The 26,419-nt window shown below is 40.3% G+C and overlaps 1 protein-coding gene across 2 annotated transcripts; it reads left to right on the top strand.

Annotated features, from left to right (window-relative positions):
• Window positions 1-13,156: 13,156 nt before the first annotated feature.
• On the top strand, window positions 13,157-19,145 carry MGST1 (microsomal glutathione S-transferase 1). 2 transcript variants are annotated; one of them, XM_030960086.1, is made up of 4 exons: window positions 13,157-13,251; window positions 15,431-15,580; window positions 16,390-16,484; window positions 18,528-19,145. In XM_030960086.1, exons 2-4 carry the CDS (start codon window positions 15,455-15,457, stop codon window positions 18,772-18,774), a joined length of 468 nt encoding a protein of 155 aa, XP_030815946.1. In that variant the 5' UTR covers window positions 13,157-13,251; window positions 15,431-15,454; the 3' UTR covers window positions 18,775-19,145. The 2 variants fall into 2 exon arrangements, with proteins under 2 accessions (XP_030815946.1, XP_030815945.1); XM_030960085.1 differs by having other exon boundaries at window positions 13,165-13,268.
• Window positions 19,146-26,419: the final 7,274 nt, after the last annotated feature.

The raw sequence follows: 26,419 nt of genomic DNA, 5'->3' as shown, positions 1-26,419 counted from the left end.
TACACTCTGGAAGCTTCAGAACTTGGCAGCCTCTTTACAACGATGAAAGATGTATATATATAAAGTATTATTCAATTATTTGCACACACAAATCTTAAAAAGGTGAAGGAATACATGAGACACCACCCAGCAAAGAGAGTCAGAGTTGAGGGTGTGTTTGCAGGTAGGTGGGAGGACACTGGGCATCCTTCATTACCAGATTCTTGCAGCATGGCACTGGTCTTCATTTCTCAGACCTGTCAGGTTCCCTCAGGTCCACAAGAAGGAGAGGTGGTAAAATGCAGATCTTCCTTGTCTGAGTAATGGTTCCCTGGCTTTTTGACATGGGAAATTGGCAGAGCTGGGTGTGCACTGGCTGCTTAGCAGATATTGTGCCTTGCTCTCACCCATCACTGGGTTCAATGCCCAGGAGCAGAACTGGGAGGCAACTACAAAGTCAATGTTGTGCTTGCTCTAAAGGAAGAAAAGAGGTGAGGAAACTCAACCAAAAGCATTGTGTCTTCCACCTATCTTCCCACTTACTAAATGCAAATATTTGGGAATGAAACATTAAAATAGGGTTACTATTCAACTATTAAAAAAGAGGCAATGACTGAGGGAAGAAGGACCATATCTGATTTCTAGTGAAACTCCCTTTAGAAGAAAAGTAGTTACAACTAGCTTATTTTTTAATGTAGCCATTAACTTCTTAAATGAGAATCTGCTGGAACAAAGCTGCAGCTATTCCAGAGCCTGGCTGAGGACTGTTATTGCATTTAAAACTGAGAGTGTGCTCTTAACTTTGCAGCTTGTGATGAAAGAGATTGGTTGCATCAGTGGGAGTTCCTGGCAAGACTCAGTTTCCCAGAGAGGAACTTGCCTTGGGTAATCTCACAGAAAAAGAAACACTGCAATGTGGCTGAGTGCCAAGGTCAGTGACAAGCTTAGGACACAAAATAAGAATTTACTGGGTCCATTGTCTCCAGGAGCCCAAGTGACACAAAGCATCTTTCAAGAAGCCAGAATATTCTTCTTCCCACTGGGAAAACACTTTTGCTGTATTTTGCTGCTTATTTTAGCTTTGATCAGAGATGTGAAAAGGCATGGGGTGGTGCTCACTCCTGGCAGTGTCTCATGGCATGTTTTCATTTCACCATGTACACTCCCTGAGGGACAGAGGGACCATTCATGGGTGCTGGGAAATGCTTGGGACAAGGAATGCCTTGGAAGCAGCCAATGGTGTGTGTGTGTGACCATTTCAACAAGAATTAATGGCCATTCCCATTCTACCTTTGATTTGGACTCTGGAGATATTCTTATAAAAATGTAATTCCTGCAGAATGTTTTCTGAAAGCATCAACATGAGCCGTGGGATGAAGATACTGCCTTATTTACTCCAGACTCACCTTAACCTTGCCCCAATTTTACACAGTCCTTTTGCATTTCGCTGCTAGAGATGCTAAGCCATTAGTGTGACTACCCTGTTGTACTAACCTGAAATTATTAAATTACATGTTGATGAATTTGGCTGCATTTCCTGGCTCCTTGAATGGGGACAGTTCAACACAATTTCTAACCTGCACATGCTTGCAGCCTGGGCGCTGTGAGTCATGTTTGCTTTAAGAGAGGCAGCACTCCCAGACTGTCACTCACCTGGGTTATTAGAAACAGAGCGCTTTAAGAATTACTCTGCCACCTCCTCACCTCTAAATATAGCTGGTGTGCGTGGGTCTTAAGCAGTTTAGCTAGTCTGAGAAAAGGTCTCATTCCAAATAATCAATTAAAAATCCATCATTTTAAGAACTATGCCGGCCTCAGGCCAAATGCATCTTGGATGTAATACCTTTGACTATTTAATGCTGGTATTAATTATTTGTATTACAGCTGCAGATCTCAGAATGAAATTTCTCTGCACTACCCAGCAGTAAGGCCTGTTCCAAAGAGTGCACTATTTAAGCAGGCATGATGGGCAAAGAGCAGCAGCAGAAAATCATCATTATTCCCTGCTTCACGGATGGGAAACTGAAAGACAGATTCAATGACCTGCCAAGGGTCACATAGGAAAAGGACTAATTCATAAATCCCACCACAAGGTCTTAAACCATGAGATTTCCTCTCGTTCTTTAATCAATAATAAAACACCACAGATGTCTAAGAATCTAATATCTGCAAAACTGCTCCAAGGTCTATAGGCATGGTACAATTAATTTCCATTAAGAGCAATGTGATGTGAGGGCACTCTGTAGTGACCAGAAAAGTAGGCCTTGCCGACTTTGCAGTTTTTAAATACTGTTTTAATAGACAATATAAAAATCAGGGATAGTCTCATTAAAATAAAAATATGGAGAAATAGTTGCCAAACCTTTGACCCAAGTTAAAACCAAAGGAACTGATTCAGGAAGTAAACCAATGTTTAAAAAAAAATCAGGTCTAGAAAAAGCAAAGTCTTTAAGTGAAAATATTTGTAAAGAAAAAAATTAAATTGATTTCATTTAAATGACTTAAATGAAAATATTTAGAATTTTCCCTTTCTGAATGAGGATTATGTTTCTCAGTGTTGTATGTATTGTTTGACCTTTGGGGCTGTGCTCAGCCACATTTTTTAACTCCTTCCTTCCCTACTAGCACAAAGGATTACCAAGAGAAACATCGAGTATCAAAGGACTTGCAACATGATCACAAATATCAGCAATGCTGAGTTGCATGAGACAACACCTGCAGGTTACAAGGAAGAAGTTAAGCACTGTGGGAAATGTTCACCTCAGCCCCCACAAGGCCAACACAAGGAGCTTCCACAAACACCTCAGCTCCTTCTATCCAAATCCCTCTGCAGTTTCTTTCATGTATTTCCACAAATCTAACAGGAATCATCACTAGGTTGTGCAATATATAATCAGACTTTACCAGGTATAACTTCTAAATCTTCCTGTCACCTTCTTTTATTGTTTATTAAACGAGTAGAAAAAATAAAATTAAAAAATCATTATTGCTCCAATAGGCCTGAATGTTGTAGTGAGTTATGTTCATGTCTAAATTTTTGCACAATGTACACATTACTGACATTAATACAATTGCACAGTTAAGAATGTATATCCATTTTTAGGTGTTGTGACAGGTCAGATTTTATTTTATGCTTTTGATGGATGTAGCTAGACTGGAACCTGTAGCTACTGTTCCAAATAAAAAAAAATCAAACAACAGCATTCATATTATTTTAATACATCATGCTACACTTAGAGTATTGATACCACCAAAAAAAATAGAGAAATTAAACTTGTTTCTTATAACCAGTCTTAAACCTCCAACATTCCCAATACATAAATTAAACTAACAAAACATTAAAAAAACTTTTGGCTTGCACATTTTAACCAGCATTCTGGAGAAATGCAGAAATTCTGGTTCAACCATTCATTCTGTAGAAAGACATTACAATACAATACAGTACAATACACTACAATACAACACAATAAAATACTATTTTCCTTCCTTGCAGTGCTGCACAATGAACTTTGATTCTCTAAGGAATTTGCACAGGGAACCACCCACTATTCTTTGTTAAAACTATTGCACAGAAGCACAGAAGTGAAAAATCAAGTTCACTGCTTTATCAGAGGTGCCAAATTTACTGGCTGGCATGGACTAACTAGCTGGAAACTTTGGCCCATCAGTGTTTATTCTGATAAGTTATCTCCAGCTGTTGCAGGGTAAAATTCTCAGAAAATAGATGCCATTGCTGTTGCTTTCTGCACTTGTAAGAGGTGAGCTGCAGATAGGCTGTACTCATTCAACATCTACTCTTAATCTTCTTCATCACCAAGAAAATCTATGCTTGAAGGAGGTGCCACTACTTGTGACTGTGGTTATTTTTCAAAGCTGTGAAAATTAGTGAAATCTTTTGTGTGTCACTGAAGCTAGATGTGAGCCATGTCTCAAAAATTAGAAAAAAAAATCTGTTGGGTTTCATCGGACTTGGTCTATTGCGATGGAAGAAACAAATCAACTACATTTATTTCTGCAAGAATAGCAGTCAAAAAACTTGAATTCAAGTCAGTACAGCTCATCAAGCAGTAGCTATATTTTAGGTGTATCTGAACGTATTGTAAAAGGTCATGAAGCCTTGTAGGTGGCTTGTTTATTCAATAAAGTTTAGTGAAGGAAGGAAACTTGCACTCCTCCTTATGGAATTAATGGAATGTCCAAAGCAGAAAAATTGCATTCAGGCAAATCTGGCCACTCTGATATGTCCTTGACCTCCCTGATGTAGCATTAATATCAATTTATCTGCCTTGTCAAGGGAAGAGTAGAGGGAATACTGAGTGGCAAGAATGAGTGATAAGAGTCCCTGAACTGGTTTCCAAAGTAGAGGAGGCACAGTTTCAGAGAGGCTTTTCAGAGGCTAAAAATGAGATTGTGCACCTGAAATTTCAGAACTAAATGACTGAAGTAACTTCATGAAAGTTTTAAAGAAAACATGAATGAAATGTATTGGTGACCTTATATAAAATCTAAGAATGTGTGGCTGGAATTTGTCCTTGGCTTGGAAGGTTATGCAGGGCAGCTGAAGGGGCTCACTTATGAGCAGCTCTTTGTTTTGGTTGCTCTGGACAGGAAAGGCAATGCCATGTCTGAGTGTATCATGCAGTACAATGTTAACAGCTGGAAAAATTTATAAAAAGATGGAAAAAATCTACACTCCCAAACCAAGAATAATCACTTTACTCTGTTAAAAGTTAATTAAGTACATTACAAAGTTAAGGGGCAAGTCCTGTAGTCTTGCCCAGGAGGAACAGTCAGCTCCAGCACAAGGAAAAGACAGAGCTTGGTTTCCATCCTTCATCTGAAGCTTCCTCTTCAAGGCTTCTCTCACCTCTTCTTGTAGATCATTCAGGTCATCCCTGAGGTTAGAGACCAGGTTGGGAGACTTTTGCCAGGGCAGTATGACAGGACTGGGAAGAGGTGACGTGTCAAGGATCTTTGCTTTGATCTTTTCTTGTCAAGTACATTTCTCCAACCCTCTTCAACCTGTAATACCATGAAAATCCTTTATTCTGCTTCACAAAGGCAGTTAATGCTACCATTGGAGGCCAACATTGCCTTTAGGGACCTGTGGGGAAATTAGGATAGGGTGAAAAACACCAAGAGCTCAATTCCAAATAGTTGTGGTGCAACTACCAGGGTGGGAAGCCAATCTTCCACAGAAAGGAGAAAAATCCTGCTGTTCTTAAAGTGGGAAGATGCTCACTTTTGTTTTAGGAACCCTCTCTCATTCTCTCTTGCTGCATAGTTCAACACTCATTCTATACATATGCATATATTGATGATTCACTAGAGCTACTGTCAAGGACACATTTTCCCCTCAGTTTCAGCACACCCAAATATGTAGTAAAATGCTTTCTCCTGCAGGAAATTGGCTCAATCCTGCTGGAACAAGGCAAGGTTTTCCATCCCTGCCATGTAAGGAGTCACAGACATGGCTTTTCAAGGCTCAGAAAAGCAGTGTGTTTTGCACCAAGAGGAAGTGACCTGCCTCAGATCTGTAACATCTGCTGTTACAGAGCTGTGTTTGACTTCTCTCCAACTCTGAATTCTACACTCCTTGTCAGAGTGCTGGAGGTGGGAATAGAAAAGGGGTGAATTCAAAGTCTTTCTCTGCTGCATGGTAAAAATTCTCTGCTCCTCCTGCTTTCCTTCACCCACCCCAAGCAAGGCCCGTGGATGCCTTCCCTGCAGAAGGGCACAGGGAAGTATTTCAGAGCTCCTGTGTGCAGTGCACACAGGTAAGAAAAACCTGGTCTAAGTGTGAAAAGACAGATCATAGTGAAGAAAAAACAACAACCCAACAAAAACTTGCACAGCTCCCAGAATTACATTATTGAGGATGCTATTTGTCATCTGCTGGATAACAGAGCATACATTTTGAAACAGGCTGGCAATTCCATTTCATTCACTCTTCTCTTTCCTATTCCACAAGTGTCATTGAAGGTAAGCAGCAAAGTCACCCTCTTCATGAATTTCTCAAACTCAAATGCTCTCCTGAGGATTGTTATCCTGCTGCTATGTGATCTAGTCTGGAAGGCTGCATGTACCAAATTAAAGAGAGCTCTATGAATCAAAGCTGAGAGACTTGGTGCTGAGATATATAATGAGCACAAGAGCACAAGAGCACATGAGGCCCAGTCCTGCTCCTACAAAAATGAGCAGCAAGGGTCTGATTCTGATTTTGCTGATCCAGCTATAAATCAAGAGCAACTTCACTGAAGCACACATGAGTAAAAAGGGAGCAAGCAGTCTTTCAGCCACTAAATTCTCAACATATCATGCACTATGTTTTGTACAAAACATTGTCCCAGCTTGACTTTGCTTGCATGGCCATCCTGGGACAAAATGGTGAGGATATATTCAAAGTGTGTCTTAAGAGAAAAGCAGTTATGAAGCAGCAGAGGAGTGGATTAGCAGAGCCCTCTGAGCCCCCAGCAACTGCCCAGCTGAATTAAAAAGAAACAGGGAGCCTCTCAGAGTCCAAACTAAGCAAGTGTACTTCTCTTCCCCCTCCTGAGTCCTGAGCTGGAGGCAGGTTTTGATGACCAGATACCTGTTAAGAGATTCCATAACATTTTATGTGTTTATGAGCACTCTTTATTCAAGCAAAATTGACAGTGCAGCTGAAAACACCTTTGTATTTTAACACTGAAAGCAACAGAGAGCATCAAGCCACAACATGTAACAGTCAAAAGATTTTCACCAGGACTAGTTAGAATTGCAATGGCAAGGAAATTAATTAGTTGCAGCAGAGTGGTTATAGAGGTCTGGAGGGGAAAAAAATAAATGTTATTTTTGTTAAGGCATGGTATTTTTCAGAATAGCAAGGCTGAAGCTTTAAGAAAAGAAATTGCCCATATTTATCAGAGGACTGTATGATTTTGTGATGTTCTTTGTAAATAGGATTGCACCAAAGAAGATCATCACTACTGAAGAGAATAATTGTACCCCTATCTTATCACCTTTTTATCTTTTTAATGAGAATTGCCTGGCAAAGAACCATACACTGGGTCACAATACTGCCCAAAGAGGATTTATGTTTGAGTAGTGATTGAGTATGTATTTGTAGCCTATTATTACTGGGCATTATAAAGACCACTAAATGAAAAATGGTCCCTGTCCCAATTAACTTTTAAATCAATTACACAACTCCTTTTTTCTACAAGCTAAAAGATGCAGTAAGACACAGACTCTTGTCTTGCTACAGTGGCTTGTTTGTTTTTATTTCCCATCCCAGGGCTTTAGGGAGTGTATTTCTGCTAAGTATTTCTGCAGCTGTTCAAAAGCAATCTGACTGCTCAATACAGTATCTGAATAATTGTCTCAAGTGACTATTAAAGTCTGCTGCTGCCCCATAAAACCACGAGGAGCAATCCTGCACCACAGCAGAAAATATCCAAGAGTCAACCCTGCAGAGTGTCATTTCTGTTAGGAGAGATCTGCTGCACTGAGTGGAGATTCAGGAAAGCAGAAGGAGCACAGGGAAGGCTCTGGACCTTAAATTGTTTCTTTTCTTGCTGACTAAGCAAAGCTGCTGATTGCTAAATATTGAATTGTCTGTATTCATCCCTGGCTAACTGTAGCTAATGGACAGACACAGAGGAGGACTTTAACCTGTTACACGTGGAATGTTTGTCTTCCCCTCTGCCTCTCTGTATCTCCTTAAAACCTTTTATACACTGCACTAAAGGAACCCCTTTAAAGCCTAAGGTATGGTAATACAGTTTAATTGTGGTTGGTTGGGCTGTTGGGGATAAAATGAGCTGGTTCCAAGTAATTTTGCTGACTCTAAACTTGGCTCTGTACAGAGAGCTGAAGGAGGGGAGATTACTAATAAAAATAGCTGTGCCACCTGGGGAAGTTCTGCATACTGCAAAGGTACTGTTAGACTAGGCCCTACAGTTGCAGATAATTGATTTTTTAAACCAGTGACATTTGCCTCACACTGATTACACAGCCTGCCTCTTAACCCTTCTGTAGGAACAACTCACACACAAATGTAACTCCCAGACAAGCACTCTCTGGGCATTCTTTTCTAACTTAGCAAAATCTACTCAATTTGCATTCATTACACAGCTCCTTTCAGTCTTGGAGTTGGACACAGCTGAATGGTTGGAGGCAGAAATCTCCTGTCTTTCTTTCCTGCAGGATGAAAATAGACACCGCATATTTGGGGAGCCTGTTTCATTTCCCTACATCCTCTGACGTAGAACTTCTGCTGAATCCTATGTGAAATCCACCAGGTAGAGATACCTGCCTGTTGGAAGGACAAGGGATTACTACTGATCAATATTTTACTTACATGGAACATTAAATCTTTCAGATGGTTACTCCTCAAAAATAACCATCTGGGCAATAATATCCCTCACCTTCCCCGCCTTCAGCTCTCACAATCATCACCAGAATGCCAGGCAGAAGCTGTTCTGTTAGCTAAACATGGTTCACATCCCATTAGTAATATATATATGTACAAATAAAGTGTTAAGGAACTCCAATTTTAGATGACTAATAATGCGCAAGGATTATTTAGCCTATTGACATTCAACTGTGATATAAATCCAGTTAAGAGTAACAGAAACCAAAGGTTCAAACCATCCTACAGTGGCATAGAAACCTCATGAGAAAATGAGCTTGCTGCAATCCCCAGGGCCAAGCTCTTTCTCTGCCTTAAATAAATGGGTACATCTACACAAGCAGTACAATGTAAGATCTGGGAGAGCTTCAGAAATCAACTTCATAACTTTACCAATTTGTCTATAGACATACTAGGCCTGTCTGTTTGCAGGTATTTCCAATAACTGTAAAGCTTTTGCTTGTTTATTTATAGAAATATCTCTTCTGCAGAGATAACTTAGCAACTTCTTGCTAGATACATTTTATCATCTCTGTCTTCTTAGTAGCTCACTCAAGCCTTTTGTGTGCAGTTGGAATGTCACTGTGGCAAGAAATCTTCCAGTCTGGTCTCCAGCTTTATAATTTCCATGTGTCTCTGGAGTAGAGAAGTAGTACAATAACAAGTAAAACCCACTGGACTCTTATATAAATGATCAAAACTTCAGTGTCTTAAAAATCCTTTTGCTCTCTACACTCTATCATTTCAATCTGTGAAGTGAAATTTGAAAAGCATTCTGCTTTCACAGTGAGTATTTTCTCCTTCTGCCACTTCAGTGTTATTTTAAAGGATCAGATTTTGTTGTGCGAGCTGTGTGTAATAATGTTTAACAAATAACTCTCTCATTGCATTAGTTTAAAAGAAAGTTACTATGGTGGCTGCAAAATCTGTTTTATGGGCATATAACATCTTTCTTATGTCCTTTAATGGTAATAATATTTTGTTTTCCTAACCAAAACAATTGTACAGCTCAAATAGGATCACAAAAGCTGAGTGAAGCTTTCCCCTCCAGTTCAGCATGGGTCTTTAAACACCTCACCTCACCACACATGCATTACTGCCAGATGCAAAGGTGGTTTTGTGCTGCAGACTGATTTTCAGGAGCAGCAGGACTGTTGCAGTATTCTTATGCAGTGAAAAAATAATCAAGGCAAAGAAAAAAATTTCATGTATGGATCTACTAAAAAGGTTTTCCAATATGCCCCTCAATCCCCTTCTGAATTGTTCCTCAAGTGGGACATCAAGGTAGTAGGAATTACAGATTACAGATAATTTTCCTCTGTTGTACTATTTGTTATGATTGCTCTGCACCTGACTTTTGATCTGGAAGTTTTTAAGCAATTTTAGATGATAACTTGATAATGATCAGTAAATGAGCTTTGTGGGGTCTCTGCACAACGTATAAATGATGTATATATCATATAGATATAACCAGCAGATGTAACCACTTCTGTGCTTTGTGGAGTTTGTACCTTTTTCTCTCACTGCCTGTTGGTCACCACTCACTGTGACTGGTCACTTCAATCATTTTCTGTTTCTGTCTCACAAGTGAGCGTCTGGAATTCTGAAAAATATGACAAATTCCAATACTGAGAATGTTGTCCTCTAAACAGTGGCATGGATAAAACATTGGATGGACACTGCTGTTTTGGTGCTAGAAGTTCTACCAAAAGGCAACTTATGCCAGACAAGCTTTCACTGAGCTATACCCAGCAGGAAGAATTCCCAAAGGATCCTTTCTTGCTGTTTTTGAAGCAGTTCCCCAAAGAAACCAGACAGCAGCTTGAGATCTCATGAGGAAGAGGAAGTGTGTGAATCACAGTGAAATTACATAGGTGTCAACATTTAATATAGTGAAAGTGCTTGCTAACCAGAAGGTGCAGGTTTTAATAGAGTAGCACAAAAAAATTACTCTAGTCCATCATACTAAACATTTTTGTAACACTTTTCTTGTACTATTTAAACAGCATTTCAGATTTGAGTTAAAATATGGATTGGATCTTAGTGTTCATGATCTGATTAATGTTCACCAGTGCTCTGCAAAGCACTGGTTTATTTAATGAAGCAGGCATAATTTGCCAGTTTTACTTGAAGAAAAAACTAATTTATATTATCAAGGGGGTGGTGAACAAAAGTTTGAGGTGTGGTGAAAATGTACTGTGGCTACCTTCTTTACTACTCTAATTATGGTGAATAGATGGAGCCAGAGAAGGAGACAGGACAGAACAAGTCTGATCAATACCTGCCTCTCTTTTGCCCTCCCTGCAGTTAAAAGAGAATGACTGCACTTATCTGGCCTTCTAGGGGAGTATCCATTCCTTGCTGGAGGTTAATTGAAGAACTCTTTTATTCCTACTTTTACGCTGACCCTAAACTCGTGTCCTGATTCTACTCTCTCTGGCTACACAGATAGTTCTTCAAGTCGATGGGAAAATTGTCATGAAAAAGGGTTGCTGACATGAATGAGGCTTGCAAGATCAAGCCCTTCATGATCACTACAACCCTGGGCTCTGGGCTGATGTGGCATCCCTGATTTACAGGAGTAATCCCATTAGCATCCAAGGGACGATTCACAGGAATAAGAACTGTGGGAATGGGCCCCTCAGGAGCAACTACCAGCACAGTTATGTGTCCAGCCTCACTCAAATCCTGCCTCACAGCCCTGTCCAAATGTTCTGCGGGCACTTTATGCTGTAGAGGAGAAAATAGACCTTCGGCATAAGTTCACTTCTGCTTTACAGGCTATGGCCCCACTTTGGCACTCTTCTTATTCTGTGCCCCCAAAGAGCCTTCCCTCTAAGAACCTGAACCTTTTAAGTGGTTTAGGGTCTCTAAGAAACCTTGTATTCTCTCATTTCTTTCTTTTTTCCCGCTTTGTTTCAGTCTTACCTTACATTTTTTCTAAAAATGTCTTCTTTTTAAAACTTTAAAATTTCCCTTTTTAATATTTCCTTTTATTTTTTTAGTTTCCTTTTATATTTTCTTTTTATCCTTTCTCTTCTGTTGCCTTCTCCTTCTCATTTTGTTTATATTTTTCTGTCTTTTGTATTTTTCCCTACACTGGTTTTTTAAAAAAATGTTTTCTCTTTTCTCCTTCTTTCTTCTTTTTCATCCCTTCCTGTCATTCTCCCATCCTCCTAATCTTCTTTCTCAGAATCAGAGGTATTCAAAGAGGGTAGGAAAAAATTAACAAGGTGTTTGCCTCAAAATTCAAAGACTGGGAGTGTAGCAGCTTTCCCAGCTTCAGAAATGCTTTTTTAAAGTCACATAAATCAAATGGAATTTCCAGAATCTGAAAAACTGGAATGTAAAATTCAAAGGAAAGCATGGAAATAGTAAAATTTCTACATGCATTTTTGCTTCTTTTTATATCCTACCTACAAAGAATGAAAATCACCTTTTTCCTGGTTTTCTGTTGTTTCCAGGCATAGTTCTGAGAACTTGTGTAAATCAATTACCAGCTTTTCTTCTCAAGTGTAATAATGTGTGTTTAGTTTTACTGTTAACTTAATAGGTTTATCTGCTTTTTAAACTGACTGTGAGTAAGGATTAGAAGGCCAAACAAACAAAAAGGTGGCAAGAGAAGATAATTACAGTTTCATTTCAGTCATACCATGTGATCATGATATGTGTTAGGCGTGGTAAAAAAACTATGAAGACACAATTCCTGCCTTGTGAGCTGCAGAAATTCTTCCATGTTTTTGAAATAAATCCATTCTCTGGGATGGACCCATGCTCTTGTGAGTTTTTTGGTTGATTTCAGTAGAAGCACTGTTTGCCGTGTTCTTAGTGAGAGCGAAGGTTGTTGAACCCAACCCCTACCAGCATTTCAAAACAGTTCTGATACTACAGAACTGTGATACAAAGTTAAGACTAGCAGGACAGTTCTGTTATAACGTGTTAACAAGATTGTTAAAATTTGAGCTTTACTGTGGTTTATGATTTTAGAGAGGAGTTACACAGGAATTTGACATGACATGACAGTACATGACATGAAGCACAGAAGCAACATCAGTGAGCACTGAATATATGTACCTAAGAGTAGATATTTTTCCATAAGAATGCAGATTTAAAAATTGTATTCCTTTCCTACTGTGTACACATCTTTAGGATTAGCTTTGAACCCCTTTTGGCCATCCGAGTACATTTATGTCTATTTTTTTCAGTCTTGCTTATCATGAGCTGCTTAGTCACAAGCGTTGCTCCTGTTGAAGAGGAGAGCTGTGGGGATAACATAATTCTCCCTGAAGAACCAGGGGGAAGCTCGCACACCAGGTTCCCTCTGTTCATCACACTGTAGCACACTGGTAGGAGAACTCTGTGGCCAGAGTTCCTTAATTTTCTGTTTCACTATGCAAAGCAACATGAGGCATATCCATTGGAACAGCGCTGATGGCTTGGCAATACAAGCAGCTTGGCAATGCAGGTTTAATTTTCTTGCCCTTTGGTAAAAGTAAAGGTCTACCAGAACAGGTGAGGGACGAAATACTGAGACTTTTAGGTAAGCTTTGAGCCCTCTTGGGAATTTGCACAATCGCTGGACTTGGCTGTCACTACAGAGCGCCTGTCTGGGTGACAGCCTTTGCTTCCCGCTGCCCTAGGGTGTTCAGACAGCAGGGCTTTCCCTCGCTCGTTCTCACAAGTTTTCCTTCTCTTCCTCCCAGCTTTGCCGGGCTCCAGTCCTGACCCGCCGCTCCCGCCCCGAGCCCGCGGGGCTCCGTGAGGGCGGCCCGGGCGGGACCCGCCTCCGCGGCCGGCGGGGCGAGGCGGGGCCGGGCCGGGCCGAGCCGCAGTGTCCGCCGGGGAGCAGCGGGGCTCGGATCGCCGCGGGCACGGCCGAGGTGCGGGCACAGCCCAGGTGCGGGCGCTGCGAGGGCGGTGGGGCCCAGCGGGGCCCGGGGGCCGAGCCCGCCCGGATGCGGGAGGGCGGTGCGGGGAGCGCGGCGTGAGGGGCGACCCGGGGAGGCGGCATCTGCCGAGGGCCGGGCCGGGAATCTGCAGCTGGATTGGGAGCGGAGCCAGCGGCCGCACGGCGCTTGGAGAAGTCGCGTTTGGAACGCGCACAAACAAGCGGCCCGGGTGGGCCCGTGGAGGCCCGCGGCCCCGGGACACGCGTGGCGGGGGCGGCGGGAGGGTCTGAGCCCGGCCGCTGCTCCGGGCCATACCATTATTATTACCGTTTTTATTATTAATATTACCCATGTACATCAGGCTTTTTGTAACCGTAATGGGCACATTCCTTAAAACCCCGTGCTGTTTGCGTACTTGGGGTTTGTTTTTGCAATTTCTGCTGGCGCTGAAATCCCGGGTTTTTCGGTGCCCTTCCATTTTGTGCTGAAGGCAGGGCCTGGGCATGCCGGGAGCTCGGGGGGCAGCGAGGGGAGGTGGATAAATGTGGTGAAGCTCCCAAAGTGCTGCTGAATACTGTCCCATGCCAATGACTTGGCATCATTCGTGGCTGCATTTTCAGCATAGTTTAGGGGAAGATGCTCTGACGCCGTGGATTTACTTTATTTTTGTTGTGTGGATCACTGTGTGCTTTTTGCCGTGATACAAAGTTAAGACTCGCGGGACAGTTCTATTGTAACATGTTAACGAGATTGTTAAAGTGAATGGGAACAGTTGCTGTCCATTTCTGAGAGGAGCCTTTGCCAAGTCGCTGTTTATCTTGGGAGCTGGACTGTAATGAGAGAGGAGGGAGAGTTACAGTGAATTAATTTCCCAGGGTCCGCAGGCCCAGTGCTGGGCCCAGTGACCCAAGCACTGTTTTAGAAATGATACAAGAGGGAGAAGAATGCCATCACCACAGCAGGTCCAGGCAAGGCAAGCTTTGTTTTCACTGAGCAAACAGCTGCTTACCTCCATCCTGCCCACTTCCTCACCAAGGACACACCTTCAGAGCAAGTCTTCCATCGTGCTCTTTGCTCATCAAGTTCCCCTTGTTTGGCAATAGCTGACTGTGCTGAAAGCTAGATGAGAGGTTGTTTAAAGTGTAATCAAATGAATATTAACATTTTTATTACTATTGTTAAAGTTATATTACAGGAAGTGAGTTAGCTGTAACAAAAAAAAAAAAAATCATTTATTTCGCTCTCTAGTGAAGCTAAGACATCCTAGTTGTATGGATTCCTAGTCACTAAATGCATGGTTGAAGCACTTGGTGAGGCAAAAGCCTGGGTCTGTGCAGGGCAAAAATTGAATGTGCATGGGGATGTGCTTTTTTTTTTCACCTGCATTCACTCCTCAGCACCTCTTAACTTTCTGGTGTTGATAAAAGGTACTGCCTCCATAGGATTGTGGATTTGGCACGGTCTCATTGGAAAGAGACTTCATTAGTTTAAACCTCCCATGATAAAAGCAGAAGTAGTCCTCTCCTTTTTGTCATTACAACTTAATCTTTGCCTGTGAGTCATGCTAAAAGCAATTTTTAAGAACAAGGTCTCAAAGGGGAAAGATACATGTTCAACTCGGTTTGATCACAAGTTACTGCTGGGTAGGAAGATACTGGTTAGTTTGAAAGCTGAAGTGCAATTATAATTGTGTCATTTTACACACAAAAAAGGGTAGGCAATACTAATTTTCCTCTTTACATTTCATAGTTCATAGTATTGTCACATACTCCTCCTATCCTGGTAACTGCTTAGGGAAATTTGCTAATTCAAATGAATTGGTCTAAAATTGGTCTAAATCCTTGTGTTATTTCAGAAGAGTACTAATTTCTGTGACTAAGTGTTGTTCCTGCAATTACATTAAATATTTTGGTAGTTTGTACTTTGACAGTTTAATAAGCACTTATAATGGAAGCAAAATATTATAATTTATCATCTTAAGATATATTATGCTATTGTGAAAAAACAAAAAAGGTAGAAAATTGCTTAAAAAGAAACTTTCCACGGTGGCAAAATCATGCTGTAATTGCAGTGATGCTAAAAAAACAAGGCTATTAACACAATGTTGTTGTCAGAACTTTGGATTGCAAGGATGTTTTTTTTTTTTTAACTAACTTTTAATGTTTTTTAGAGGTCGTCAGTGAGAAGGGGAGAAATGGCCAAATCAACGCAGTTAATTGACAATGAAGTCTTCCGGGCTTATGCTACTTACACAGCCATTGTTCTTCTAAAGATGATGCTAATGAGTCTGATAACAGCATACTTCAGGATCACAAGGAAGGTAATCTTTTGGAAATACCGGCTGAGAGAACAGACTGACATTTATATTGAAATACAGAGATATCACAGCTATTTATATATATTAATGCATCTCTAGAATTCTGAGACTGAGGATATTACTCAAATAAGGGATCAAGGCTGCCTTGGAAAGCAATCATGTAGCTCTCCTAAAATCAAAATATTTTCTTGACTTGTATGTGCCTTAGCAGTCCACAGAATGCATATGTTACTACATGTGTCAGCAGGGAGAAGTCAACTGTACATTGAGTCTGCAGTGCCTGAATCAAATGTTGTTTTCAAGTAGTGTCTTGCAGTATTTTGAGATAATAATGGGTCATGTAAGTGTAAGAATTTGTATCTAAGAGGATAGGGAGACACTTCCTTGGTCATAAATGAGAATGGGAATAAGGCTGTTGGATGCTGTTGCTGTGTAGGCTTCTGCAGAAGGAAGGGATCCAAAAGGACTTTCAGATAATTTGTCAGGAATGGTGAAAAAGAGACTTGAGAGTTTCCACCTTGTATGTGCCTGTGTTCTGCCAGCATACTGGGGTTACCGCAGGCTTGTTCATCTCACAAGAAGGCTTTATCTAAATGCATAAATTGCATTGCATTAATTTGTCAGCACACAAGTGTACAGGCTGGGCTCAAGAAAGCAGCAAACATTGTATTATTCCCTGTGCTTTTAACTTCGGGTAAGTTAAGTGAGGTTATTGAGGCATTGGTAAAAAGAGTGACCTTTACAGCAAGCTGCCTTGACTGGATAAAACATTTTGGCTGCTAATGTCACTTGTGTGCTCATGTTTGAAACAGGCATTTGTCAACCCAGAAGATACAGCATCATTTGGAAAAGGGGAGAGTGCTAAGAAATTCCTGAGGACTGATCCAGATGTTGAACGTGTACGCAGGTAATACATAGGAACCTGAAAAGGTTATTTTAAATAACAGAATAATATTAAATCAAGGAGTTAATTTCACCTCATTCTCTGTCAAGCTTGTGTGTGTTTCATGGTGCTTTATGTAGCAATGTAATACATTAATTAGTTTAAACAAATAAACCATTCCACGTTCAAATGGTCAATGTGCATTCCCAGAACAATAAGCCTCTGTCTGGTTATAATAGCTGACTCTTGGGTGGTGTCTGATTGGCAAAATGGTAAGCACACTGTAAAATATGACCGCAAGTTGATGTAGCTCATGGCAAAATTTTCTGTTTCCAAAATCCTAAATTTCAGGATGCTGTTTGATACACCTATACTAACAAGGAAAACTTTAATTGAATGCTTTCTATAGGATTATTCCTTGATGAAGCTGAGTTTATTTTTATACCAAAAGCTTGAATGTCAATGAACTCTTGTCATTTAAACCTCCATTAGGGAAGACCTTGAAAATATATACCAGTGCTGTTTTAAGAACACTGCATCCTTGCAAATAATGGCTGTTGTTTCACAAAGCATATTTCTGTATGCCTCTTGTAGATTAAAATTTCAGAAAGAAAGAAGAGCCTTATCTAAGTGGGCTGTAAAGATGTTCTGCTCCTTCCTTTTCTGCCCCTGAGTAGTTCAGGAAAGCTGTTGCTTAATTTCATGGGTGTTACATAAAAGTGGAAACTTTTATTATGAGGTCTAATTCCTTTCTCTTTGTAAATTGTAAGAGGGCAGCTAAGTTGAGACTAACTTTATTACCCATTTAACTCAAATTGTTGTGGTAGAGAAATGACAACCATCATGTAATTTTCATGGAATAGATTTTTAAAACACTAAATTTTCAAATCCTGTTTTGTGGAGTTTCTCAGACATCCCTAGACCTAGTAAGTAAGCTTGGTTCTAGTTACTGTGTTGGTGTTGCAGCATCCATATTTTCCTCCTAACTGTGGTTCTTAGTGAAAGTTTAATATATTTTCTTCTGCAAGCTTCATGGCAGCAGATAATGTCACATAAATTTAGCATGGCTTCTCTTTTGTATAAGTGATTGAAATGTGTTCAGTTTATGGGGAAAAAGATTTTTTTTTCAAGAAAAAAGATTACTTTCTTCAGACTACTTTTATGAGGACTGAGAATAAAATATCTGGAGGGTTATGTTTCCTTGTAATTATAAATATATTCTAAAAGCAGCTGCAAGACAGTGCCATGACCTGATTCCAGTTGGCTCTGAAATTTGACATCATTAGTAAAGCTTAGACATTGTTTCAATCAGTAAATTGGGCTGGAAGTATAATTTATCTAAAGAGGTGAAGGGAGCTGAGAAAGCTTAGGAAGGGGTGTGAAAGAACACTTCAAGATATGAGTTCAGTCTCAACACATTTTTAGTAAATTATGGTTTCAAAATTTCAAACATTTTTCAGCTATTTTAGTGCTCAAAGTGAAGAAAATGAACGAAAAGCATAACTGTCACACCTGTTAGATGTTCAAAAATAACCTTCTTCAAGATGATGGGACTTCATGAACATTTGATGAACATAGCAGCTCCTATGTAGGCTATTTCATATTTTCTTTATGGACACCACAAACTGGATTATGGGATTAGAATAGATCATCTAGGCCATGAACTGTAATAGCTTCAGTCACAGCCCTCCAGTTAATTGATGGTAATTGAGAGAGGCTCCAAGAAAACAGCTACCTCTTTTTTTCCCTGACTTTGCATTCTTGCACACCCACGTGCACTCGGACACCTCATGTAACTCCTTAGTATTAGCAAGATCCTGGGGAAAAACTAATACCTTTCATACAGAAGATCAGAAGCTTAAAAATGTGGGGTGCAGCAGGAGAGACCAGAGTGATGTCAGGTGAACATGCCAAAATCATTTCAGTAATGAATCAGGTCCCCTCTGCAGAGGAAGCCAAGAGTTGTTGAACAGTAGCATGCTCTGAAGATATTGAAAAATAATGAGGCTTGAAGTGGTTTATTCAACAAAATACAACACTTTAAAATAACTTTGCTTCTTTCTCCAGAGGCCACCTGAATGACCTGGAAAACATTGTCCCGTTTGTTGGCATTGGACTGGTGTACGCTCTGAGCGGCCCTGAGCTCTCCACGGCCCTGCTGCACTTCAGGATCTTTGTAGGGGCTAGGATCTTTCACACTTTTGCATACTTGATCCCTCTTCCCCAGCCTGGAAGAGGTTTGTCTTGGGCAGTTGGCTACTCAGTGACCTTCTCCATGGCCTACAGAGTCCTGAAGACAGCGTGGCTCCTGTAGCAGAGCTGTAGCTTCCGTGTCCCCTTTGACATTCCACACAAAGTTCCCAGCACTGTACCATCATGTCTTGAGTGAGCCAATGAGTCTTCCATCCTAACTGGAATTCTTCTTTTCAATGAAAGGTTTTTGTTCCTGTACAGAAGTGTTTCTTTTTTAGAGATAAAAAAAAGAATCCTTCTCCCTGTATTCCCTGTGCATGGGTTGCACTGCCAAACACTAGATTGGATGCTCCCTTTGTGATTTGTCAAGTGCTTACAATTCTAAACATGCCATGATGCTGTATTGATAGAGTGTTTGATAATTTTCTACAGATGCACTATTTTTGGCTGTAGCTCTGAAGTCTAAATCAATAAAGACAAGATTAAAAAAAAGCCTGTTTGTATTTTTGTTTTCATTTTGACTCTTCACACTGCAGCCAGCAAATAGCATGTCACTATGTATCAGGAAGAGATTCCAATCATACAGTTCTTTGAAGAGAGCTTACCTTAATAATAAGATATAACCAGTAATGCTAGTCTTGTTGTAAAAAAATCTTTGATGAAAATGTTTGTATAATCCACTTTGGGATTAAAAAACCTAAACCATTGCAGCTCCATTTCTTTCAGTTGAATAGATTAAAAAGAAAGAACATATTTGTGCTAAATTCTTTGGAGAAACTGGTTAAAATTTTAACTAATTATTTTTGCTGGAGTTCCTGCAAATGTAGGTTTTGTGTCTGGATGAAGCGTAGACCCTTTGTAGAGGATTTTTTTTTTTCATTTTTGAATAAATTCAGCATAAAATGAATGACACTTGCAAATGTAGCTATCAAGTAATCCAGATGTACATATATAATTAGTCTGTGTGTCATACTGTCATAAATATGTTTCTGATAGGAAGTTTTGCTCTTTGCTTACATCTTTTCTGTGATGTGTTAATTTGAAATACATTCTTTAAAGACTTTTCCTTGGCTTCTTTTTGGTTGGTTGGTTATTTTGGGGTTCTTTAGTAGCTCTGGCTTAAATAATAGCAGGAGATTTCAAGTGACCCAGAAAAGTCTACATGCAGTGTGCTGGTCATTGAGAAGTTTTAAATGGCAGAAGCCAGGGCACAACACCTTTGGTTTCCTTTCCTACCCCAGAAGCTGTGCCCACAAGGGAGATAGAGAGTTCCAGAGAGGAGATGGAGAGTTCTCACTGCTGCTTCCACATATCAAAGATTTTTGTTCTGCTTTTTGCATGGGAGCAATAGTTTTAGTACTGCAAGAAATAACGCTGGAGGGCTTTCCTACCTACCCACAGTTGTGAGGTGGATGTTGGTGCAGTGTTGTGTTAGGCTGCCAATCAGAAAGGTGACAGGAGGAATGGGGAAGAATTCAGAGAGACTGGTTTAATCCAAAGAAAGAGGGTTTTTATTGCAATTTAAGTGTAGTAGGTAAGTAGTTGGATGTAGTTGGATCATGTCTACTAAAGAAGAGAGGCTGGAACTTGAAATCAAGAAGTTAACACTGATTTACCAAAAGTTAAGTCTAACTAATGAGTAAAGTAACAAAGATCTGGATCTTCTAGAAGGAGGATGAGAGGAGATAATGATTAAAAGTTGAACAATGGGGAGCGTCAATGGCTGCCATGGCACAGTAAGCACACATCAGCACCTCTGGGTTAGCAGAGGCTCCAGCAGGAAACATGAGCTTTTGTGTTTCTTCTCACACCTCTCTCCACCTCTTCCAACCTGTGCTATTTTCCTCCTGTTCCTTCTTCCTCTGCTAGGTTTCATGGGATCTTGAGAGCAGCTACCTTGGATGATATCACTGTGGCAGAGGCCAACAGCTCTTCTGGTTTGAGAAGGAGCAGTGATGGAGGGTGAAGGAGCAAGGCTGCAGCCTGGAGCTGTGTCCCAAACCAATCACGGTCACAGCCAGCCTGCCAGCTCTCATCAGTCTGTGCCTACTCTGGCTTCCTTATATCATCACAACAGCATCTAAAAGTCTTTCCTCGCTACTTCATGGCTTGCCTCTTCCTCCCCAGATATGTCTTTCCATCCATTTCAAACAAAGGGAATGGAGCCACTGTGCAGAGGGTCCCATTTGAAATTCAGCAGCAGAGCGAGCCCTCTCCTCAGCATGGAAAAGGCTCTTCAGACAAGCTTGGTTGTCAATGCCAGGCATATGCAGGAGCAGCATTTTCAGCTCGTTTTGCATCAAGCTTCTGTACAGAAATCTCATTCCTGGAGACTGTCTTTAATTTTGTGATCTTATATTTGAAACAAAACTGGTTTTAAATCCCTTCCATTTGCTTGGTCGTTGCAAAGCCCAGAACATACACTCGTATGTGCCGAGAAGTAGAAAAGATAACTGGAAACCCTTAGAAATACCTAGAGTGATTCAATATTATTCTGTGTTTCTCTTGCATTTATTTTAAACCTATATTTTATTTTCCTTTTGCTCCCACAAATACCATCTGTGCATCTGGGCGGGGTACGTGCTCAATCTGGGAAATGTGCCTTACCAGATTCCGTCAAATGCCGACTGCCAGCTCCACAAAAACTCTGTTGGAGTGGTCCTTGTCACACAGCTCTTGCATTTCTCTGCTCCCTGCCCTGTAGAAGTGCACTGTGCCTGTTGTACAGCTGTAAATTTTGATAGGTTGGTGTATTTCAGGGGAAATAGCAAAGGAGGAAGGGTGTGTTAGTTGAATTTATTGCTCAGCTAAACTGTATTTTCACCTTTAAAACATGCACATGGATTTCAGCCTGCTAGTATCAGGTCCTCTTGCAAAATCATGAACTGAAGTAACCTGTAACTGATGAAACAACTGAACTGTTATCAGCAGGTGTGCTCCCTTTGACCTGGTGAAAGTACAGAAAGGGCTGCTCCATGAGAGCCATGGAAAAAGAGGTCAAACCATCAGCTTCTATGCTTTATTTCTGTTTATTATGCCCCTTGTTCCCACCACCAATCTTGGGCAACTGGAGAAACCACAGGGTTTCTTTTCTCTTCTCATTATTCCTGGTATTTTGTGTTCTTCTCCTAGGTATGTTGTGTATCTTTGAAGTGGCTCTTAACAGTTGACCGTGAAGCACCTCAAAATGCCAGCTGACAGAACCTGGTTAGCTGAGCTCATCTCTGAGGGAATTTCATGGGCTGCTTTGTCTTCAGAAATGTGACCCTGAGCAATTCCTCAGTTTAGTTTTTGTTTGTGTGGGTAACTGTTTAAAAGCCCGTGGGCAAAATGACTTTGTGCTGGTTTTCCTGGCTGCAGACACATGCACTGAAGGTACTGAATTGTTGGAAGAGATGATGACTGGTGAAAAGCTCTGAGCAAGGACTTGCTGTTTGATCTTGACTTTTTGTCCTGTCACAGTGAAGAATGTGTTTAAAACTATAAATGATACATTAAACATTTCCTGGAATTTTCAGACACGTGTGTGTGTCTGAGCTTCACCGCCTTCAAGGTATTTATTTCAAGAAGCTGGGTCAATGCTTCTGTAAGTGATAGAATTGCTTGTCATCAAAATACAGAAGAAGAAAAGCCTGGGCTCTTAACTCAAATCACTTTGGGGTTTGGAAAAATTCTGTTTACCTGAAGTTGATTATTGCTTAGCTGCATCTATTCCTAGCTATTTACAGAAACAAATTCAATCTAGATTTTTCATGGCAAATGCTTGTAATGTATATCTTTTCTAAGAGCGAAAAAGAAAAAGCAGAACTTTTAGAATACTGTTTTTAAAGTGTTGTCTGTCATTATTCAAGCTAATGGAGTTTTCATTTCAAGGTTGAAGATTAGGAAGAACTTTTCTCTTTTCCAAATGTTGTCTTGCCAACTGAGATGGCACCAAGTGTTCTCTGGAAGGTTGTATTGACATGTGTTAAAATACTCTCATGATTAAATATCTCTGGCTGCTGGACGCTTAGAAATCTAATACCTCTTTGTGATTCACTTTAAGTGATAGTCAGGCTTCCAAATCTTGGTTAGTGACTCCCACTCATAGATTCTGAAGGCTCAAATAGATCATTAGCTCCTTCAGCCTGACCTCTAGTGGAAAAGAAGCCATGGAATGGCTGCCCTTCTGCTGAGGGTAGTTCAGTCACAGCATGACTTCCAGAAAGGTGTGTGATCCTCATTCAGAGGCTTTGGAAAACGGGCATTGATTCACTCTTTTCTGTGACATTGGTTCTCCCTGGTGTATATGTACACTAAACTTCAGCTTTAAACATGAGATAGTCTGTTTTTGTTGGCTTTGTTTGTTGTTTTTGTGGGGTTTTTTGGTTTTGGTTTTGTTGTTTTTTTTTAATCAAGGCAGTTCTTATTACATTATTGCAGTGCAAGGTGGAATATGAAATATTTTAATCATGGATTTTCCTCCTACAAAACACTCTGCTCTAATTTAGCAGTACCATATAATCTCCACAACTGAATGCTTTTACCAGGTGTATAATGTAATGCTTTTACTCTTTGTTGGTAGGCCCTGGTGTGCATCACCACTGACAGCATCATTCTTTTATTTTTTATTCTCATATGTGGGAGAACTTGGAGAGAGCTTAAGAAGAGGAAGTTCCAAGGAACTTGTGTTTTTACTACCAAAAAAAGAGACAAAAAAGAAGACTGTCTCATGGGTACTGCTTGTCCAGTGAGGGGGAATAAATTCAGAAAGTAGTGTCAGTCCTGTAGAAAAAATGAAGAGAAAAAGGAAAAGAGAGAACTGAAAGGAAGGAAATGATAGGTTAGAGCAGCATCAAGGAACAAACTGGATGAAGACTGGTAGATGAAGTGTGGTAAGAGAGGCAGGTATCTTTCTACTTGATAAAATTGCTTTACTATCTCTTCAAAACAAATTCATTTTTCAGAATGTTTTTCTTTGTGTATCCAATCATTAAATATCTGCAAAGAGGATTGTAAAAACCTCAGATCAGGATGGAGAAGACCCATGTGTAGCAAATTCTGTTTAATCAGTTGCCTTAAGGTACCTGTGGTGCACAGACCACTGCAGTGAGAGATGGCCCTTGACATTGTGTGACTAAAAAACTGCCCCCAAAATAACATCACGCCTGCATCAGGGAAAGAATCATTATTTCCTTTTTGCCTGGGAAGTCTTATATGGCACTTGCTTTCAAATTTACATGAAACAATTCCTTTTCATTACAATGCTTTCATGGAAACCAGAAAGGACCTTCAGAAGGGTGAGTTTGGGAACTGGGCAGAAAGGTGTCAGCTCTGGAGGTTGTCCCACATTGCTTGGAAGAATTTCTGAGATTCATCTCTTTAACCCTCACTGTGGGAGCTGTAAGGATTAGTGCATGCATATGGAATTGCTGCAGAAATGCTCAAGGTAGGTTTAAAATTCTTCATCTCTAAGTATCTAAAAGACCTAAATAATTGCTATAAAGGCAGAACTTAATCTGCTTCCTCTTCTGATAGAAAGTGACACTAAAACCTCAATTTTCCTTAAAGAGCCTGCAGTTATGTTCTAAGTGTGCATGACTGCCTCATTTATTTAATACTGGCAACTATACAGTGGAAAATTGTTTACAATGGGATTTTCACATCAAACCAGGTGAGGTCCATCTTACAGGCTGCATTTCTCAGAGAGCAGGGCTGGCAGCATCCATACTCATCATGTGAGAGTTCCTTCTGTACTCTTGAAGGGTGTTTTCACAAGAATCAGTTTGTTGTGAGCACTCTGGTACTGAAGTTAGTTGGGACCATGTAGCTCATGGAGTTTTTTTGTCTCTCTAGCAATTTGGGTTTTGCTGTTGATCTCTCCTTGTCTTCAGCTGGACAGGGTTCCAGTGCTGCCGCTGCTCTGCCTCATTAGCTGACAGACGGCTTATTCCACTAATTCTGCATGAGGATTCTGTGGTGATTATAGTGACGTATTCGCTGCTAATATAAGTGACAAACACTAAATTTTATCATTGGCTCATTGGATGAGCGTTCAGAAGTTTTGTCAGGCTGAAATTTATTTTGATGCTCGGCCCTAGGGTAGAGTTTGATGTACCTACTTTCAAGGTAAATGAAATTAGTTCTGCAGGTCCTTTTGGTTTTCCTGGGGATTATTTGGCAAGTGAAAGCCAGGCTACAGTTTCCTTATTTGAATTGCAGGTTCAGTGGCAGCATTGTTTGATGATGGCACTTTCATTTAGATTCAGTTTAATTTAGAGGAATCCAACATTCTTCCAACAAAACAGACTCACAGTTATTCCCACTGTAAGTGGCAATGTGTTAGAAAAGAATAAAATAGCCAGATTTTTCCTTCCTGTTATTTCAGTCTTCCCTTCAAGCTTTCCTCGTTCCCGATGAGAAACCAGCAGTTATCTCAGATCCATGGGCATGGCAGTAGGTTTTTCTTCCCTCTCCTCATTCTTAATTTTGTCCGTGGTACCACTAGATGTCCCTCTTTGGCTTTTTTTATTAGATTTCAGGACTCGACCCGTGAAGAATAAAGTAGCTGTGCTCTGCATCTCTGGCAGATTAAGTTGTAAGGAGAAAATATTTTGCTAGATTTAAAGAAGACATTTATAATAGATATTAAGACAAAAGAGTGTCTCTGTACAGTAAACTTGTACTAAAAAAACTTTATGGAAAAAGTGACCTTTGTGAAAACAGAATATGTAACCTGTGGCTGAAACATTAGAATGTTTTGTATCGTTTTGCTTTTTGAAATTAAGAAGGCACCAGGTAACTGCAACATCTGAATTCTTCTACCGAGCTTCCTAGAGAACGATGCAATTTTTATTTTAATTGCCTGCTATTGTTTTTGATAGGTAAACACATTTTACAATTTGTATTTAGAAGTCAAGTGAATAGGGCTGAGGCTGTTCAAAAACTTGAAGTGAGTAGAGAAGAAGAAATAAAACCACAATATCCAGGAGAGATTCAGCACAAACAGTTTACTTCATATTGCCTTGATAGTTACAAAATTTGACTTGGGAATTTAGAGGTGCTGTAAAAAATGTTGCTTGTATTTGAAAAAAACTGGGATGCCCTATAAAGCAATGTGTGCACAGCAGATTTACTTGTCACACAAAATGCCAGGGAAGTGGTGGGGGGCATCTTTGAGTGATCCACTTGGCACAGAGGTGGAGTACAGTGTCAGCATAATGAATAGGAGCTTGCTTGGTGGATGGAAAATATTTTAAATTGAGTTTTTATTTAATGGATTTGAACTTTTCATGCCCAATTACCTTTTTGCTGAAAGAGAACAATAATAATAATAATAATAATAATAAAGTGCAAAGGTTCAGTTTCATTCTAGAAATGGGGAAATGTGCTTGGAGAGCTGTCAAAAGGCACAGTTAGATCTCAGGAGCATGGAGCAAGGTAGCTAATGCTCTGGAGTGAATGCCCATCAACCCCTTTTGTGGCTTTATGTGTCCTTGTCAATGGTAATGTGGCAGAATGGGATGAGTCATGTACAGGGCCAGATGGCAACAAAGAGTTGGTTAAGGTCAGAGAACTAATGTCCTTGCAAGGGGGTTTATATTATTTCTTTAGTTTGTCCAGTTAAGTCATGTAGGTGCATGAATTATGGAGGACCCCACCCTCCAAAACAAGCTAGCAGGATTTAGGGAAGTTATTTCAGGAAATGCATAAATAAATCCTTCCCACAGGAACCTTGATCCATCCTATAGCAGGAATGGAAGAAGGACTGAGTAAAGCAGCAATCC

The sequence above is a fragment of the Camarhynchus parvulus genome, chromosome 1A (genome assembly GCF_901933205.1).
Source record: "Camarhynchus parvulus chromosome 1A, STF_HiC, whole genome shotgun sequence".
NCBI classification, from domain to species: Eukaryota; Metazoa; Chordata; class Aves; order Passeriformes; family Thraupidae; genus Camarhynchus; species Camarhynchus parvulus.
This window is presented reverse-complemented; position numbering and strand designations above follow the sequence as displayed.

What these genes read in the sequence shown, in the direction of transcription:
- MGST1 (XM_030960086.1), top strand. Translation starts at nt 15,455, where the DNA reads ATGGCCAAATCAACGCAGTTAATTGACAATGAAGTCTTCCGGGCTTAT. An exon ending in ACTTCAGGATCACAAGGAAG is followed by an intron (nt 15,581 to 16,389) that starts GTAATCTTTTGG and finishes TGTTTGAAACAG; the next exon opens with GCATTTGTCAACCCAGAAGA. An exon ending in GATGTTGAACGTGTACGCAG is followed by an intron (nt 16,485 to 18,527) that starts GTAATACATAGG and finishes TTCTTTCTCCAG; the next exon opens with AGGCCACCTGAATGACCTGG.